Consider the following 18,197-nt stretch of genomic DNA (forward strand, 5'->3'; position numbering starts at 1 on the left):
TGTTATGCCATTGTGAAATAAGTGAACATTATATTTGATATATGAATAGGACCACTGTCTATTGAGTCACAAGGGAACCCTTCTGCTCTGTAAGCTTTGGAAAGCCCCTGCATCAGGAACTCCATTGGCATGGAGGGATAGCAAAGATCCCAGCTTTTTTCGGACACTTAACCAAGCAGCACTGAGTATCGTATTAATTCAGTAGGTTTTTAAAAAGTATGTTATGAGGCGTTATTACTGGGTTCCCTTCCCAAACACCACAGGTTAGTTTGAAACGGATTTTTCTTGGCTCGGTTCAGGAAGGCCATTGGGTCTATTTCAATGCACTGGGATGAATAAGTCTGAGGATAAAGTGGTTGTCCCCACTCCTTGTGGACTAATATGCATCATAAGGAAGTTTCACTGATTTTCTGCAGCTTTTGCAATACTACCTCTGCTCTCACAAATAACTTGTGTTCATTTTGATGGGTCTTTCCTCTTCAAAGTCAACTAGAAAATGGAACTTTATCGGCAGAAACGCAATAGTTTCTCACATAAATCTTCAGAAAGGAGCGTTTCACTAACACTTCTCAAACGATTGTGGAGACTGACATATTGTAAGCAGGCTTTGGGGGGAGAGGCGGTGTCCCTGTGTATACAAAAATTCTCAGCTGACTGGAAGCTGGCTCTGTACCATGGCTACCTGAACCAGATGACACACCTGTGCTCACACAGTCCAAGATATGTATCCACCATCACATAATTTTCTGCTCAACTCCTGGCTTGATTCTATAAACCTCAAAAAAAAGAGAAAAGAATAAACATTCTGACAGACTTTATTACATCTGCCAACTGTGTGTAACATTTCCTATTTATATAACAACATTTTACTATTAGAAACCAACAGTTTCTTGAAAGCAGAGTTTTGTGGGATGTTCAGCTTCATTTACCTTCATTTTCTGCTGCAGGCACAATTAAACCCAGCTCTTGTATTTCAGGTTAAGTCATGGAACATTTTCACATTAAAACTGAAACTATATACAAGCTTTTGCTGAAAGCATTGTCAGATCAGCACTGGAAGATTTTAAATCAGGCAATGTCTATGAATGGGTGTATGAATAGGTCTTTTGTGGTCCTGTCATTTCTCAGGCACAAAGCCTTTGTAGAAAGCAAAATATTTTGGCCATTCATGTTTTTACTGTGTGATTTATAACATTGTCCCAAAGCTCTTTGTGAATTTAAAATGCTGTGACCTTGTTTTTCAGAAAGGAACGCTTAAATATAATATTCCCAGATCTGCATGTAGGTTCTTAAGTGAGGCCCTGATCCTGCAAATACTGACACGGATGCTTTTAGTTAAATATAGGACTGAATTTTGGCAGAATCAGGGCCTAAATAAGCCGCCATTTGAAAAATACCAAGTAACTTCCACGGACCATTGTAAGCCCTAGAGCACAGAAGCAGGACTACATTGCATAGTCCTGCTGACTTCATGGCATTACTCACATATTTAAAACCCTTGTTGGATCACATCCTTTCTGAGACAGAAGAACTGGCTCACTCTCCCTTAAATGAGAATTGATTCAGGATCTTAAAAAGGCAAAGCAGAAACCTGAGGTGAACACTTAGTTCTGTACACTTGATTCTGACTGCTGAAGGTAAATACAAGTTGCTAACTTTTCCTCTGACGAAGCCTTAAACCAGAATGAATACATCAGCCTTGGGCAGGAAAAGGTCATGCATTAAACACACTTTGCTAACTAGTCCCTTCACTCATAGATTGTCTAAGCAAATAAAACCAAAATTGATGCTTTTTTAGAATGTATTTTATTTTTTTAGAAATCACCTTAAGAAAAATGATGAAGTATCAAAAATGACAACTTTAAAGGCTATGGGTTTCTACAGAAGGTTAGAGTCAATATTGACTTTATAAGCACTTTACTCCCAAAAGCAAGAATACCTTTATAATGCATACTGCCACAGAGAAACTTTGAGTGAAAAGTGAAAGGACATTTCTTTGGCTACTTCACATCAGCAGTTATCATTCTAAAGTCACAGTTTAGGAAGCTGTATCTCAATCAGAGTTGAAGATGATTTAGCTAGACCACGTCTAAGATGAGCTTCTCAAGAAAGGTGTGGTATATAAGGTAAGGACAGTGGTAGCCCTTTATGTCTGACTTATTCTCTGGGGACATCTGGAAACCAGCTGATCACGGATACAATCAGCAGCCAGAGACTGTTGGGATGTAAAAAATGCTGTGATGGTTCTCTCCTTCCCCATATACAGATGATAAAAGATCTACACAGAGGCCGAACTGATTTCAAGGCTGTCACAAATCAAGCCTAACAGGTGAAGGGTCTACAACTGTTTAGTGAAGAATGGGGACAAGTGCAGTGCAAGAGGATTAGAGCAATATGTTATCGAATACCACCTCAGAGTAAAGATTTTGGCTCAGTGTCTATAACAAAGCCTTTTAGTTTTATAGCTTATCTCTATTAGAAGCACCAGTCTCTCAGTTTCTCGGCCAACACATAGCTAGATGTCATCAAAGAGGTCCTCCACCTCACAAGTGTTTTCCAGTGTTTCAAGAGACATCACGTCCGGGGAACGCTTGCCCAATGTCTTCTGCGAGGCCAGATCAGGTCTGAAAATACAAAGCAAAGAGATTTGAAACAAATTTAGGTACAGATATAAACAATTCCAACGTATACACTGCCAAGGTAACCATTTAATAGTGTATTCTGAGCTTTTTGTTAAGGTTACATGAAGAGAAAAACTGCTTTCTGTAAGACCTAATTACTTGCTGAGATGGCAATGGCAAAACAAACAGATGAAATTCAGTTTATAAATGTCAAGGCTTCAGCTATTTTGTTATAATTTTTAGGACCCCGAGAACAACCTTTTCACCCACAATTTCCACATGGAGAGCCAGGGAGAGCAGAACAAATGCAGAAAACATATAAAGGATGTGCTCTTCTACTACTGCACAGGATGATGCTCTGTTAACTGCTCTTTATTTTTTCCCTGGCGCTAAGCATGTGTCTGCTGTTCATCAGTCTGACATGGAAGCATATGAAGAATCAGACTGAGTTGCCTCAAAGTTCTACCCCCAAAGGTAGAAGCTTCTCTCCAAACAGCAAGGCAGAAGAAAACAAAGGCAAATGAAGAAAATCCTTCCATAATACATGAAACCAAGTATTCAGGGACTTTCAAATCCCTAGCCTTCCCCTGTATGTACGTTGTTTACATCTGCTATAAATGTATGCAAATAGAAGCACTGGTCATTCACTGATAAGTGTATGCCAAGGTGCAGGTTTGCCCTCAGATTGTTGGACACCACAGAGTCCTACCTGAAAACCCCACGCCTGAATCATACGTCCATTACATTGAATAACGTGCTACTCTGCATCAGTCAGTCCTATTTAGCACTCTTTTGACTGTCCACATCATTGCAGATCATTTAAATGTCTTGGCTATATGAGCTCCTGCTGTTTGCCAAGAGCCCATGTTCACTCTTTCTCCTCTCTCTCCAAGACAGCTCTGTGCTTATGCCTGGGAAGGCAAGGTCTCTTGTGTTTCCAAAAATGGTGGCATTTGCAACAGCTTCTGATCCCTGCTGGAATTAATCTTACATGTATAGGCTGAATTCACAAAAAATCTTTTGAATCCTGCACAGACAGCTTTACTTTTATGAGCTTTAAGAGGAGAATTATTGATCACAAATATGGGTGTTTTCGGTGACAACATACTCCAGGTCACTATCACTAGTTGCTTTAAAAATAAGCCGTAATCTCTTAATCTTGACTCAGTATGCTGTAGGGAATTGGTGTAGGAAGCAGGGAGCAGACCTCATGTGCTTCTAGTGTAGAATTTTGGACTGGTTGGAGTTTCATAAGGGTTGATGGCTTCATGCCCAGGTATATTCCACTAGTGAAATCCTGACAGAAGGTGAAAAATTTGTATATTACCAAGGCCAACACATGAGCCACCAGGATGGGAAGAACTAGACAGAAGTGATGGAAAGTGTTAGTCCCAAATGCTGCCATATGAGGGCTTAGTGCAATGAGGTATGCAAAAGCAATCTTAATTTTCAGACTAATTCAAGCATTTGCCTTCAACTGCTCTGTGTTGTAGAGCTGATATAGTGAAATTCAGCAGGTTTTTTTCTTTTTAAATTTTGTTTCAAACAGCTTCAGAACGAAGTTTTCCAGAACTCCTACCTAGAAATCTCTAGGGAGCCACAGTTTTTATAAAACACTGCAATCTTGAAAATGCAATGAGCTTGCTCAGACACCAGCCACTGCGTGATTCATAGTCTCTCACACTTCAAGTTTGTCAAGCCCTTGGAGGTTCAGAGGTCTCACTACAATGTGTCCTGCTGTGGACCTGGGGAAAGATTTTCATTTCGAGGTGGAGCCCCTGTGCTCCTGCGGAATCAGCAAAAGCCCAGTAAATGCTGAGTCTTGGATGCTGTCACTTCCTAAGACCTCTCCCGTATTCAGAAGGGTTTCCTCACCACTCTATCCATCACTCCAGTTCTGCAAACCACTTTAAATTCAATGTACTGGTATATTCAGATTATGATAACTACTTTCTCTGGAAGTCTAACTAGATTTCTCTGAGAACTCTTCCAAACTTCTTCCCTTCAGGTCTGAATAAATTGTGCCCAAGCTTTTTTTTTGACTTTTGGTACGCAGTGACATCTGGACAGACGTGTGTCTTACCAAAAGACACTTGGACTAACTGAAACAAACCTGCCAGAATCAGAACCTTAGCCATGACCTTTGGTCAGTGGGATCAGATCACTCCATGCTATTCTGATTGCTAGCAGAACTAACTTATTTGTACCCTATTTTTTTTTTTTTATGTATATATATATATAGGGGGCGTACCCTAACACAGTGTGATGCTCAAGTTTACTTACTGAGGTGTGTTGTTCTTTTACCTTTCTAGGTCTATCTAAAGCATTAAGTCTCCAGTACGAACATATATAAATCACACAGCGTGGAGTCACACACTGATCATTTTAATTAATTCTGAAAGGTCTCATCAGCAAATAAATTAGGCTGTGAAGACCTCTGTACACCACAGCCTATTTCAGGTACTGGAAGGTTTTTTTAGAGCATATGCTCATATGCCATATAGTCATAAAAGACTTCTGAGACCCCACATTTGTTGACTTTGAGGTTTCACCTATTCCAGCATTTTCTGATTTTGAAAAGTAAGGCTGACAGTGCTTAAGCAATGTCAACAACAATTTTATTCTCATTAGCTAAAATAACTGTTTTCAACACTGTATATGAGATCACATCTATAAGCCAAATCACTGTTGAGTTTTAACATTACACAGCTAGAACTACTGAGCTTCTGTGTTCTTGTAACAACATGGTCCTCATTTAATCTCCAAAAGATGTAATACCACGCCTGTGAATAAACCCAACTACACTTGCGAAGTGGAAGCATTAGGCTCTTTACATGAAGTTCATAAGCATCTTAATTTTGGTTTTAAGACTTGATGATTCCTATTTGCATGGCAATTATTCACTGAATGCCAACAGCTTGCTTTGTGCTGTGAAATGATTTTGAATCTTGGATTCTCACTGAAACTGTATTACCATATCCTGATGCATAACTGAGTTAATTTCTTTAAATTACAGTGAGCTGTATAGTCCTCTCTTGCCAAAAAGCCTGTAAGTAAGGCATTCTTCTTGGAAGTTTATTCTTCTGTTGGATCGCTTTTTGAAGTCTTGCCTTTTGGTAAACTTAAACTCCATTAACACATCTGGAGAACTGCTGACTATAAGAGATCATTTCATATTTCCTGACATTTAGTTCAAGCCCTTCATAAACTGAGACAGAAGACCAGATCCACAGCTGGTGTGAATCACTGGTGCACTAATAATGTCAATGGAGCTCTGCTGACTTACACCAGCTGAGATTCTGGCCCAAGATTTGGAAGAAAGTGGTTACATTACTTGATATTTCTTTCCACAGCTGGGTAAGAGCCATAAGAAACAGAAGACACGCAACACTTCAGTACTTAACTAAACAGCACAGAAACTCAAAGCCATGCAGGGTGATGGGTTTCCATAGCTTGGGAGAAAATGCAGCACCTTCTTTTGCAGTAAGACAGATAGACCACTACCATTTGTTTCTTGTGATGAATTATTCCTGAGTTCACACAGACCCCAGAGATGATCTGCACAACACCGTTCCTGCTGCAACAGACGGCCAGTTCGACAAGATAATGTTTGTGAAGCAGTATGAAGTAGAAAATAATTTCCTATGTGATTGCTACAAATGACATGATTAAAAAGAGCTTCCTAGTGGTAAAAAGATCAAACAAGGTGTAGCTGTGCTGAAGGAAAATCAGGTCAGAGGCTGAAACATCAGCCCAACTGCTCATCTCAAGGTACTTCTTGCTGGAAAGATGAAAGATTCTTGCACTTAGCTATGCTTGTATAGCCAACCCAGCACGTTGTGGTTATGATTTTACTCAAGTTTTTGTTCTCTAGCAACTCTCATGGGATTTGAAAAGAGAAATACCCTTGTAAATTAACACAGCTATAAAAGTTCCCCAAGAAACTTAAGTAATCTAGGAGACATACTTGTGTCCTTGGATCATTACTTTATTTTCCTCATTTTTTAGTAATTAAAATAATCAGGTCCAACCAAAACCTGGCATTTTACTAAGAGAGGAGATTTCAGCTCTCCCAGAAGATGCGTAGCAGTGTTTCAGGAAAACGCTGAATTTCTCAGTGTGTATATCTTTTCTTACCTTGCTTTAATGTTCACTTTTGTCATTAATCTGAAAAAAATGAAGGCTTAATACCACGAGTAGATATTAACAGAGAATACAATATGATATATACTTTCTTTGGTATCGTAAAAATAGATGGCAGCAGCAGCTCATAAACAGAGAATTGGTAGTCATTACATAATTAACATAGGAACAAAGGTGAGGCACCTCAAACACTAACAAACGCTCGCATTGCGACGGACAGACCAAAAGCTCTGAGCAACAATTGTGCTCCAGAGAAGGTGCTTTCAGTCCACCCTGAGAGGAAAAACTGGGATTCTTTGATTTATCAGCAATCTGCTGTCTAGGCTGTATAAACTTTGTCCTCACAGAAAGTTGTTAGAAGAAAGGTACTCATCAGCCATTATTAAGGAAGGATTATGAAAGGAGCTTTGAGTAAATCTCATGGCAATACGTAAAACCTTGGCCTTGAAAAACCAATGCCCCATGGTGTGAGCTCTTGGGAGACATCATACTGACTGCCTGTGGCTACTGGCCAAAAAAAGGAAAGTTCAGCCACGAAAAGAAAAAGAAATGGTGTAATGGAGGAGGGGGAACAGCCTCTTACGTGAATAGATGCATCAAGAACACTATGTGCAGACAGACCTCTTCTAAAGTTGAATATTAAAAATGTAAGTAGACTAAATTGAAACTACATGTGATTAAAAATACAATGATATTCCCCTTTACAGAAATGCTACAAGGACTATAATATAAGGTAAATTACAAAGGTGGGGGTTTCTTTAATTCAATTTAAAATGGAAAATGAAACTCAATAATTTGGTTTAGGTTTTGGCAGTATTATGAGTATTCAACATCCAGATATAGTCTACTCTGGCATTTATTCCTAAAAAAATAGTATGAAAACAAACCCATATATTTCTAGTTGATCTTGCAAAATGTAAACCCCAGCAAGTCTTGAAGAACTTGCTGGATACCATCACCTTCACAATATGAAATTACAGTTGATGGACTTTTCCTTAAGTTATGTTAGTGAAGAAACTGAAATTTTTTCTGCCAATTTCAATCATCTGAAGAGAGTTGTAGAGTCAGATCATCTGAGCCCAAGCTGTACCTGGCCCCAATACAAATTCACAGAGGCTAGAGAAAAATACTCAATAGCTGAAAAGAATGTTTTCTAGCTTCAGAGATACTGTCTCCATCGCTATTAGAGAACCTTCCATGTGTGGCATTTTCCAACGCTCAGTGTATCAACCAAACAGTCTAGTCTCAGTTAAGGTCAGCAGACAGATAATAATAATAATAAGAAGAAGCTTGTTCAATTACACAGTTAATGAATATTTTCAATGCAGCAACCACAAATTTAATGTTCAGCCAGGGAATCAATGTTTCTTAATAAGCTTCCACCTCTGGCGGAAAGCCAAGCTGCAACTGCACCTGCATTCATCACAACCACTGCGCAACAAGATAAGTCTGGAATTCCCTCAATAAACAAAACTTAAAGGAAAACTTCAAAAAACAGGACAATTGCTAAACACTGTCTCAAGCTCTTGCAAGTGCCACTTTTTGTTCTCTAGAACTAGAAGCTATCAGGTGAGGGATAATTTTGATTTACGCTTATACAAGTGGTTTTTCTTTTTTCCTTTACATATCCCTGGAATCCTTCAGAGGAGAAAAGTAAACTGGGAATTCCTTAAACATCACAAAAATTGAAATAGTGATTGCAGCAAGAACAAACTTGCAAATAAAACTGCTACACTGAGAAGATACTCATATATCTCTTACTGATATAACTTTTAGTATTGATATAACTTCCAATGACTGGTCTAGATCAGTTCTCAACATTATTAATAATCCACTCTATTTGTTTGGTCTTACGAAACAGATGGTCTAAAGATTCTCAGAAAACCGGATGTAATGTCTAAAATGGCTGCACAGAAAACACATCATGTAAATGAACAATGCTGATGGTACTTTCTTAGGGACTTGTATCTGTTCAGTTGCAAATTCCCAATTAATTTCAGCTGTCATAGGTGCAGGTCCTTATTTAAAAAGAACATTCTAGTTCAGTAATATAAATATAGTCTCGGATCTTTTCATCTGATCAAACACACTTGCGGATACTTACTAACAAAGATCTACTTAAAAATGTAATAATAGATGTCACTTATAAGGAAAAGCCTAAACCATGTTTGTTTTAGACGAGTGGCACACATTTCTGTGGCTCATTTCCACTTAAACTCCTTCTTGCTTAAATAAACTAGACCACATTCACTTTGAGGAACATACTAGCACCATTGCCTTCACTAGGAAAAAAACACAAATCTCTTAATCCTAACTACAAGAGTACATAGTAAAGGAAAACTTACTTTGTTTAGGAATTTTGTCAAGGTCTTTCATAAATCCAGTACATTGCAAATTCATTGGCAAATGCTAGAAGACATTTCTCATCATCATTAAGCACTATTTATCACATATACATTTATATAACACCAGCACCGGCTAAGTTGTGTCATAACCCTTTTTCAGGCTGTCAAACGCTGGAGCTGCTTTCTCTCCCTAACCCTTTCTTATCCCCTCAGGGTGATCATAAACAGTAGCCAGAGACCTAAGGGGGCAAATAAAAATTCCCGAACCAATTTCTCAGGTAGGAAATGTGTGTCTTCATGCTCCTCTGCCTGTTGTCCCTGAGGACAAAACAGGTTGAGACAGCTGTTGCAGCCGTCGCACAGCGGTGGGGAGTGGAGGGACAGGTTTTCCATCTGAAAATGTGAAGCCTGCAGATGGCAGCTACAACTGCAAAACCACATTGAATCAAATCACAAAAATAAGAGCATTTAATTGGAGGAAAATCCAGCAACCCTAAAACCTAGATTGTGCTTCAGATGTTCCACATCTTTTTCACTCCTTTCCGGTACTGAGCTTCTGAGTGGCTGTTTTAAATCCTAATGATTTCAACAGGAGCTAAGCACTTGCTTAAAGTTAAGCACATGCTTACAAAGCCTCCTGAACCACAGCCTCAGCTTGTAACTCTGTGGGGTCCACCGTTTCCATTGACGGCTACAGAATGAAACCCACAACTTCACAAATTAATAAAATTAAAATTATTCTTAAAGAAAAATGGATTAGTCTAGCATTGATAGGATGAAAAGTTCCCTCTTAATAGTAGACTGGGGTACTCTGATACCTTTACAAAATTACAAGGTATAGCTAAAAACATCCTCTTCTCAGAAGGATGTAGGAGAATCCATGGACGTAATCCTAAAAATGATTTTAAAACTCCTATGACTGAATTAAGTAAATTCTTTCTTCCTGCTCAACAATTTGTACATGTATACCTGGGCACCAGAAGAAACCTATTACTGCCCAGATTACCTATTATCCACAGATCTGCTCAGCAGGTTTTGGATCATTCACTTTAATTGGCTTACTGCAGAAAACCACCTTGGATCAGTACAGTATATGGATATGACTTATCTACGTATTTTCTAATGACAAAATGCACTTAGAAAGATAGGGCAACAGTGAATTCTTAATAAATCTGGGAGCAGTAAATTGAATAAACTGGGAGCAGGTTTCAATTTACAAGTTAAGGTAGAGCAGATAAAGTATAACAACCTCTAATAGGTTTCTAATAGGTCTCTACTAAATGTAAAACTGTTTTAGTACTGAGAATTGTACTTTCCTTTCTGCTGTCTCTTAACTCCCATTCAACCTCTCCTATGTTCCTCCTGCCCCCTCCCCAGCCGCAGATCTGAATTCATTCATACTTTTCTGAAATAAGATCAAGCCTTTGATATTTAAGATCAAATCCCTGCCTACAGTGACACCTGTGAGAGCTGAAACATGTTAAAACAACAGTACCAAAAACAAAAGGGAAAAAAAAAAGCACATCCAGCCCTTTGAAAATACAAGGGAAAAAGTAAAAATAGGTACGGCTGGCTGAGACAGAACAGAGCTGGACACTGCAACAGCCAGTGTTTTCTGGCTAGAATTGAAGCTTCTCTCCTCTGCATTTTCATTATACCTTACCCATCCTTGAGATGTCTGCTCACCTAGAGTAGAGAACAGATACTGGGTTTGTCCACCTGATGTCAACCCTATTCCTTACTTTGGGGTGCATAAAGCTAATGAATGTGGGTTGAAGAGCCTGGCTCTGATTCCTGAACTTCTTAACTTACTTCTTTTTACTTTGGACATGTGGTTAAGATGCTTTAACAATCTTCTCTTTAGACAGCCCATCTATCAAAATGTCTATTTGGGGGAGTAAAGAAGCCACTTTCAAAATACATCTTCTATTATTATATGAAGAAGGAATCATTTGCAGCTCATGATGTAATTGCTGTAAGAGCCTGTACAGCAGGCTTCAAAAGTGATTTTTTTCTTCTCCAAAACCTCAACTGGTCTCCATCTATTTGAGCTCTCAGGGTCTGTCTAAGCAGCAATATCTGCAGTAAGTACTTTACCAGGAGCATTTAACAATAGACCAAATAGCCAATTCATTACTTGTTGGACAAATGCAGTGAAAGAGTCTAGACTATAAGATTTTTAAGAAAGGTTGTACTACCTCCAAAATCAACAAAACCCCAACTAACCAAAAGGTTGGGACTGGCCTTGTGTGTTTCTTTCACAAAAATTCTTCTATAAAGTGGGTTTTTCTTCCTAATGAGCCTCTCTACTTTTTATTTCTGTAAATGGTCAAATTCACAGAAAGATTCTTTAGCCCTTAAACTTCAGAGATTTCCCTTCCTGGCAGAACAGTTTGCATATATGTTGTTCCAGGATCAAGGGACAGTCTCTGCTTACTCATGCACACAGGGACCTCCCCCAGCATTATGGCAATGAAGGCTGGAGACTTAACTGGTGCTCAGCCAACACCAGTCACACCCCAGCTGGCTGTGACTGTGCTGGAACTGCTGCAGATCTGTCCCCAAAGGTGGAAGGGAGGGGAGCCACCAGTTAAGACCTGTCTCTGCATTAGCAGGCCACCCATCTTGGTTTAGAGAAAGGAACTGAGACTACCAATGAACAGGAGTTACAAGACACAAATTAATGAGCACGGCAAGCTGAAAGACAGCAACCAACCCTGCATTTTAAATGGAAATTTCTGATTACTACCTTTCCACAGATATAGGTGCAGCTTCAGGGACCCCATGGACCACAAGTCCCTCTACCAGATGTTTTTTCTCAGGCTCCAGGCTTTCAGAGACACTTAGGCAACCAGAAAATTAAGAGCAGGGTCTTGGATAGACTTCAGGCATCTGAGGCTGGACTATCAGGCTCATCAAGACTACTAACCAGACACACAAATGCAACCACAAGAACATGCAATACTGGTGTCATAGCCAAGGCCCTTCAGGCTGCCATGCCCCCATGTTCACCACCCTTACTTGGAGAGATCACCTTATGCTTTACACTCCAAGTTTGCTCAGCATCTGCCTTACTTGGCACTAGGCATGGACACCTGCAAGTTTTATTTCACACACAGCGTAACTAAAAAACATTCAGCAATTTTGGTCACTGTGACCTGCACTGGGCTGAAATCAGTGCCTTCCTGCAATGAAGAAACAGGCCCTGTCAGCCAATCTAAAACAGGTAATGAGAAAGATAATTTACCAGACATCTACAACATGGGAACAGCTGTCCTTGGGTCAACCCAATGTCGCCCAGAACCCCTTCTCCAACAGCGGCCAAAAGCAGATGCTCTTTGAAGAGTACAAAGTGCTTTTCCAGCCTCCAACTATTTGCAGCTCAGAGGCTTCCTGAGTTGGGGTTAATTTCTATGTATTCAGTAACATTCAGTATATTTCTCTTTCACAAAATGGCCCTGTCTCCCCCAAGCCCCTGTAAACTTCTAATATTCCCAAAATCTTGAAGGATGTCCACAGATAATACATAGGAATAGGAAAAACACAGGAAAAAACATAGAATACAATGAAAAGGGAGGAAAACATGACAAAATTTATTAGATACCAACATACGATAATTCTCTTTACGAAGTTGTTTCAGTTCCACAGCATAAGCCAGATTTTATCTTCAGCTGTGATATATCAGTATAAACCTGAAGTACCTCCACCAAAGTTTTCTTGTACTGGTCTGGTTCAAACCAGCATTCAAACCACAAACTTTATAGAACTTTAATCCACAGAGAGCCTTGATAAATGTGCTGGTGCTGCACCACTGACAAATTTAGATAGTTTGCTTTTTTGTGAGTTTCAGCACAGTGCTCTAAAGGATTCTTTTATCTTACAAATGCATTAAGAGAAAAGGGAGCACCATACAGGTGGGCAACTGGGATTTTATAAGGAGAAGGTGGATGTCAATCAGAGTAGAATAATCATGATGTACATGTGAAACAGATGCTGCCTGTGTAAAACAACAGTGTGCTATACAGATGAATCACTGAAAATGCAGTTACTCTGCATCTTGGATTATTGGTAACAGGTCCACTTATTGAAAACCCGTCTGGTTTTATCAACACTACAGTACTGGGAAACATGAAAAGAGTAACTCACATTTTTCAAGTGTACCTCCTTATCTGATGTCTCCATTTTTTCTTTCCAGAGAAAAAAAAAGAATTGATAGTAAGGTTATAGTCCAACATCGCAGGGAAGTCATTGTCTTCCGATAATTAACATTGTGACAGTTTTAACATTCTGAATCTTGATTCTGTCTGAAATAGGTGTCTTTGCAAAAGACAGAGAGGGAAAAAAGTGAAAGAGAAAGACAGAGTGGAGTTCCCACCTGAAATGTAGCACATAACTGCCTCAGCCCTGGCATAAATTCTCATGATCAGAATGAGCAGTTCAGATAGTACAAATGGATGCAAACAATTTAAAAGACCTAGTCATTTTAAAAGCCTGGGGTTATTTTTTTGTTTGTCTTGTTTGTTTTAATAAGCATTTTTATAAATAAAAATGGTTGTTTGAAAAGCTTCTCAGTAAATGTGGCAGACAGAAGGCATTTCTGGTGTCATTAGGAAAAAAAAGAGTAATTTTTCAGAATTCAGTCTGAAGCCTGGATTTTCAGTTCAAGCTTAGCTTAGCTCTCCTTTTAATAAAAGCAGCTTCTTTCAGAGCAGAGTTAGACTAAGTCATTGGCACTTTTTAAACGATTGCACATGGAATTACCAAAGCTCTTTAGCTCTGAGGACTCATCTCAGGGGTGACGAGTTCCCACTTTCACTTGTTCCAGCACAGTGCAGGGTGAGCTGCAGTTTCCTCCATGACATTGCTGGCACACAGCTCTCCTAATCCCTCAGTGAATCTTCTGAAGAGTTTTATTACTAATAATATGTAGCATAACAACTGACTGTATTGTACGTACACATATATACTCTTGCCTGCTAAATATTATAGGTCCGGTCATAAAGGATGGGAGTTTCTCCACCAGTTTTATTTTGCTTTGTATGGGTTCTTTGTACACACCACACCAACATCAGCCTCGCAAGACTCAGCAAGAGGTCAATGGACTGTATTTTTAACCTATTCATTTTTTTCCCCTAGACATGTCTGGATTCACTAGCGAGACAGTAGTCCAAATTATATGGCCATCCTATTGCTTTTTATCTTTTCAAACTAACGACAGAACAAAAACCAAACAAGACTGTCCCAGTTGTGTGTGCTATTAGGTTTTGAGACAAACCAGAAGCAAGGAAACAAACCCAAAGCACATCCTACTCACTGGTTAGGTTTTGATGGTGATACTTGTGTGTTCATTTTGTATGTAATTGCTTCTGCATTGTTCTGTCAGGTACATAGCATTCATTGTAAATGTCTGCCTCAATGTAAAGCATACAGGAGAATCAATATAGAAATTAATAGGCGCTGACATATTGATTCTATTCACATTTTTTAACTATGAGAACATTTTAAAGAAACATTACTGAAATAATAAAATAATTGATATCGATCCCTGCAAAAATCATGGTACAAAATAGATATTTAGAACAAAGCATCAAACTGAGAAGGCTGTTTAACTGTGTGGCTGTTTAATAACCAGCATAGCTTTTAAAATAATTTATTGACCAGCTTTCCACCAGCCGCTATGAGAAGAGGAATCCATTCTACCTTTTCATACTCGGTATTGCTAATTGTAATAAGATATTCAGGCAACGGTAATAAAAGCTCATTCTAAATCTGGTGGGAAACGATGAAAGCAATTATGGTGAGGGCTTGGTACTGTCAAACTGTCAAGTTTCAAGCTTAATGTAATCCTTTAGAGCTTACTCTTTCTCTATTCTAGAAGAAAAAGACTGCAAGCCATTTTCTATTGAGAATGCAATAAGACCAAGGAAACAGACCATTTAACTGCAGAACGCCAAAACACTACATAAAGCACCAATAAAATTATATGTCATGTCACAGCAATTCTTCAGGAAGGGACCTGTCTTGCACTCTTGGATAGTACTAGTGAAAAAATATGACAAGGGCCTTGAGGCCCTTGGTGGAGTGGGGTGTGAGAAATTTCAGAGGTCTAGGAAGCACGTTCATTTAAATTTTATCAATTGTTTCTGTTTTTCTAGGCTAGAGCCATGTTCCATTGTGGAGGAAACAATGAAATAATTTGAAATAATAATGAGTCATTAGTTTTAGCCTGAATACTGCCATTTATCAGCAGAACATATTCTGCCTAAAGTTTTTCCTACAGCTGCTTGCAAAACTAGCACTGACGCTAATGCCCTACACACATACTTCCAAGTTGCACAAGCTTTGTGATCATAAAAACATTGAACTGCCAAAACAAGGTGCATTCTATGTCCTATCTGTCTGAAAATCAAGTATGGTACAGACAGCAGCACTGACAGTATGGCACCTAATTTGTGTTTCCTCTAATGTCCAGTGGAGTTAGTGCCACAGCACTGACAGAAAAGTGCCACTGGGTTTGTAGAATCATAGAACACCTCAAGGTGGAAGGGTTCTATAAGGATCATCGAGTTCAACTCCCTGCTTCTCTCAGGACTACCTAAAACTACACTGTATGACTAAAAGCATTGTCCAGACACCCCTTGAACTCTACATCAACTCAGTCTTCAGGTCCTCAGCTGAAGCTCCCTGTGATGGTGAAAATCATCCTGAATGATGATCGCTCACAGAGACAGATTACTTCACCTGTTTGTTTCAAGTATTTCCTGAAACAAGAACTGTCAGTCAATAATGGATCTGAACTGGAGTTGAACTGCTTGCAGAGTGGCCAGTGAGCAGACAGCAATAAATAATGATGCATGAAGTCAACTTCAGTGGAAAAAACACCCCACCTCGATTTAATTCTATACTAAGGGAAATAAGATTTTCTGTTTCACTGTGGGGCCAGGCACATTAAAACTTTGTGACAGAGAGTACAGCACAGGGATAGATAAGGGACCTAGATAACGTGATGGAGATCTGGCAGAGATGCATAACCTAGGCAGGAATGACCACAGAAGGAAACCCCAGTTCCGGATCTAGGAGTGTTCAAGTGCCATCTACACTAGCAATGTTACATCTGCTTGCCTCCAGCAAAGAGGAGGTGTGACCAAGCTATAAATAAATCAGCATGGTATGTGAAGAACAACTAAGACTTCGATAAAACTAGTATTAATGACTTTGACTAGTGACAATTGATTCATTTTTTTTTTTTTTTTAAAAAAGCAACTTTCCTCTGTTAGCCAAAAAATTCCCAACAACAACAAATTAATGTGTTAATCTGCTGCCTAGGAGACTGTTTAGGGAATGAATTAAATTAAAGCTGTCCCCAGGCACAAGGGGTAGAATGCAGTAAATATAAAAGCAACTGATGGGCATAGTATCATTTCCTGCTCACAGACAAGATGCCTATACCTACAGAAAGGGAGGCTGTTTGGACTTAAACTACTTCTGTTCTTCCCTGCACAACAGTTTAATGAACAGATAGGCACATTTAACTGACTCTCTCTTCATAACAGGAAGTGCTCAACAGACAGAAGAAAGACTTGGTAGACAAGATACAAAGAATAAAACTCTTATTTGATTACTAAAGCTGCTGCAAAACCAAGGCAGAAAGAAATACTCATGCTCCCAGACAGAATTTGTATAGTAAGATAGTATTTCGCTTCCTGTAAGCATCCTAGAGCTGTCCCCAGCATTACAAAAAAGAGCAGATTTAGAAGGCTTGGAACTGGACTGGAGGCTTAACAAAACCACCTAGTTTTTCTCAAGCCTTTAAAAAGCAGAAAATCATGAAAGGATATACGTCTTGTAATATTTCTGTATTACTGCTTTCAGAAATGAGAGGGGAAGAAACCAGCCATCCCTCTTTTACAGATTGAGACGGAAAATGAGATAACATGAACAGTCAGGACAATTCTTTTGAAGTTTGGATCAAAAAAGGAATGAAGCCTTGGGGGCAGGGGGAGAGGAAGGTAAGTTACTACTTTGTCATATTGAGTCATTCATCCTCAGTACTTCTGTGTGTTTATTATGTGCCAGCAATCACAAATTGGACAACAGAAGTGTGATAAAACTAGCCATTCCTAGAAAGCACTTCTTATAGATGATGCTTAATTCAAAGGTGTGGGGTTTTTTTCTTTTGATCGTTGGCTGAAAAGACAAAAACTCTAGTGAAACTGTCTCTGGCGAGCAGTCCAGATCAATATGAGGCGAACAGCTAGAGTTTAAATCAATAAAAGGAATAATGAATCCAAAGACACTTCTCTTTAAAGCAAAAAACCCAGGTGATTCAAATTCCCTCACAGATACTGTCTGGAGCTGACTGGCCTCCACAAGGCTTGAAGCTGATGAAGGCTTGTGCTGCTAAAATGCCTAAAAAAAAAAAAAAAAAGAAAAAAAGGAAAATCAACCTGTGCAGTATCATGTCATTGTCTGAATGGTCTTCGGGGCTCCCTCCTCTCTCCATTCCATAACCTGGAGAAGGAGAGAGCAGCCACAGAGGCTCACAAGCCCCTTAGGAGACCCATGGGATGTCTTCCACCCTGGGACCCCAAGGCTCACCAGCAGACACCACCTGGACACCGCTCTGCGTCACCACAAAACGGCACTTGGCTGCTCCACGGACTCTGTTCGTTTTTGCCTGCACCAGCAATATCACACCCATCCCTACTTCAATGTTAATATGTATGAAGATTAAAAATTGAAGTGTTTTAAACCTGGGTGAGGGAGAGAAATGTATGGGTCTCCTGAGGACCACTCAAAGCAATACAAATTTGGACAAAAATCACATTTATAGAGAGGCTGTCACTGGCAGACTGAAGGTGGCTGCTGGAGAGAGGTGAGCAGATGTCATGCTATGTAGTAAAAGCAAGTTGTTATTGGCACAGGTTTAGAATAGTCACATTGCACATGTGTGTCTAAGCTGTGGTGGCTTATACAGCTTGTCCCAAACGAGTGCCAAAAACACCTATTTTCCCACCGTGCCTCTCCACGCATTTCATTTATTGCTTCCACCCTCCTCATCCAGCAGTCCAAATGGCAGAATCCAAGT

The 18,197-nt window shown here is 39.4% G+C and overlaps 1 protein-coding gene across 2 annotated transcripts in view; it reads right to left on the reverse strand.

Moving 5' to 3' along the window:
• Positions 1-1,787: 1,787 nt before the first annotated feature.
• Positions 1,788-18,197, reverse strand: part of XRCC4 (X-ray repair cross complementing 4) — a 184,603-nt gene continuing 168,193 nt past the window's right edge. For both annotated transcript variants that reach the window (XM_074812162.1, XM_074812161.1), the window contains one exon: positions 1,788-2,624. In XM_074812162.1, the coding sequence (XP_074668263.1) occupies positions 2,516-2,624 (109 nt within the window). In that variant the 3' untranslated portion in view covers positions 1,788-2,515. The remainder of the gene's footprint in view (positions 2,625-18,197) is intronic.

The sequence above is a fragment of the Strix aluco genome, chromosome Z, assembly GCF_031877795.1.
Source record: "Strix aluco isolate bStrAlu1 chromosome Z, bStrAlu1.hap1, whole genome shotgun sequence".
NCBI classification, from domain to species: Eukaryota; Metazoa; Chordata; class Aves; order Strigiformes; family Strigidae; genus Strix; species Strix aluco.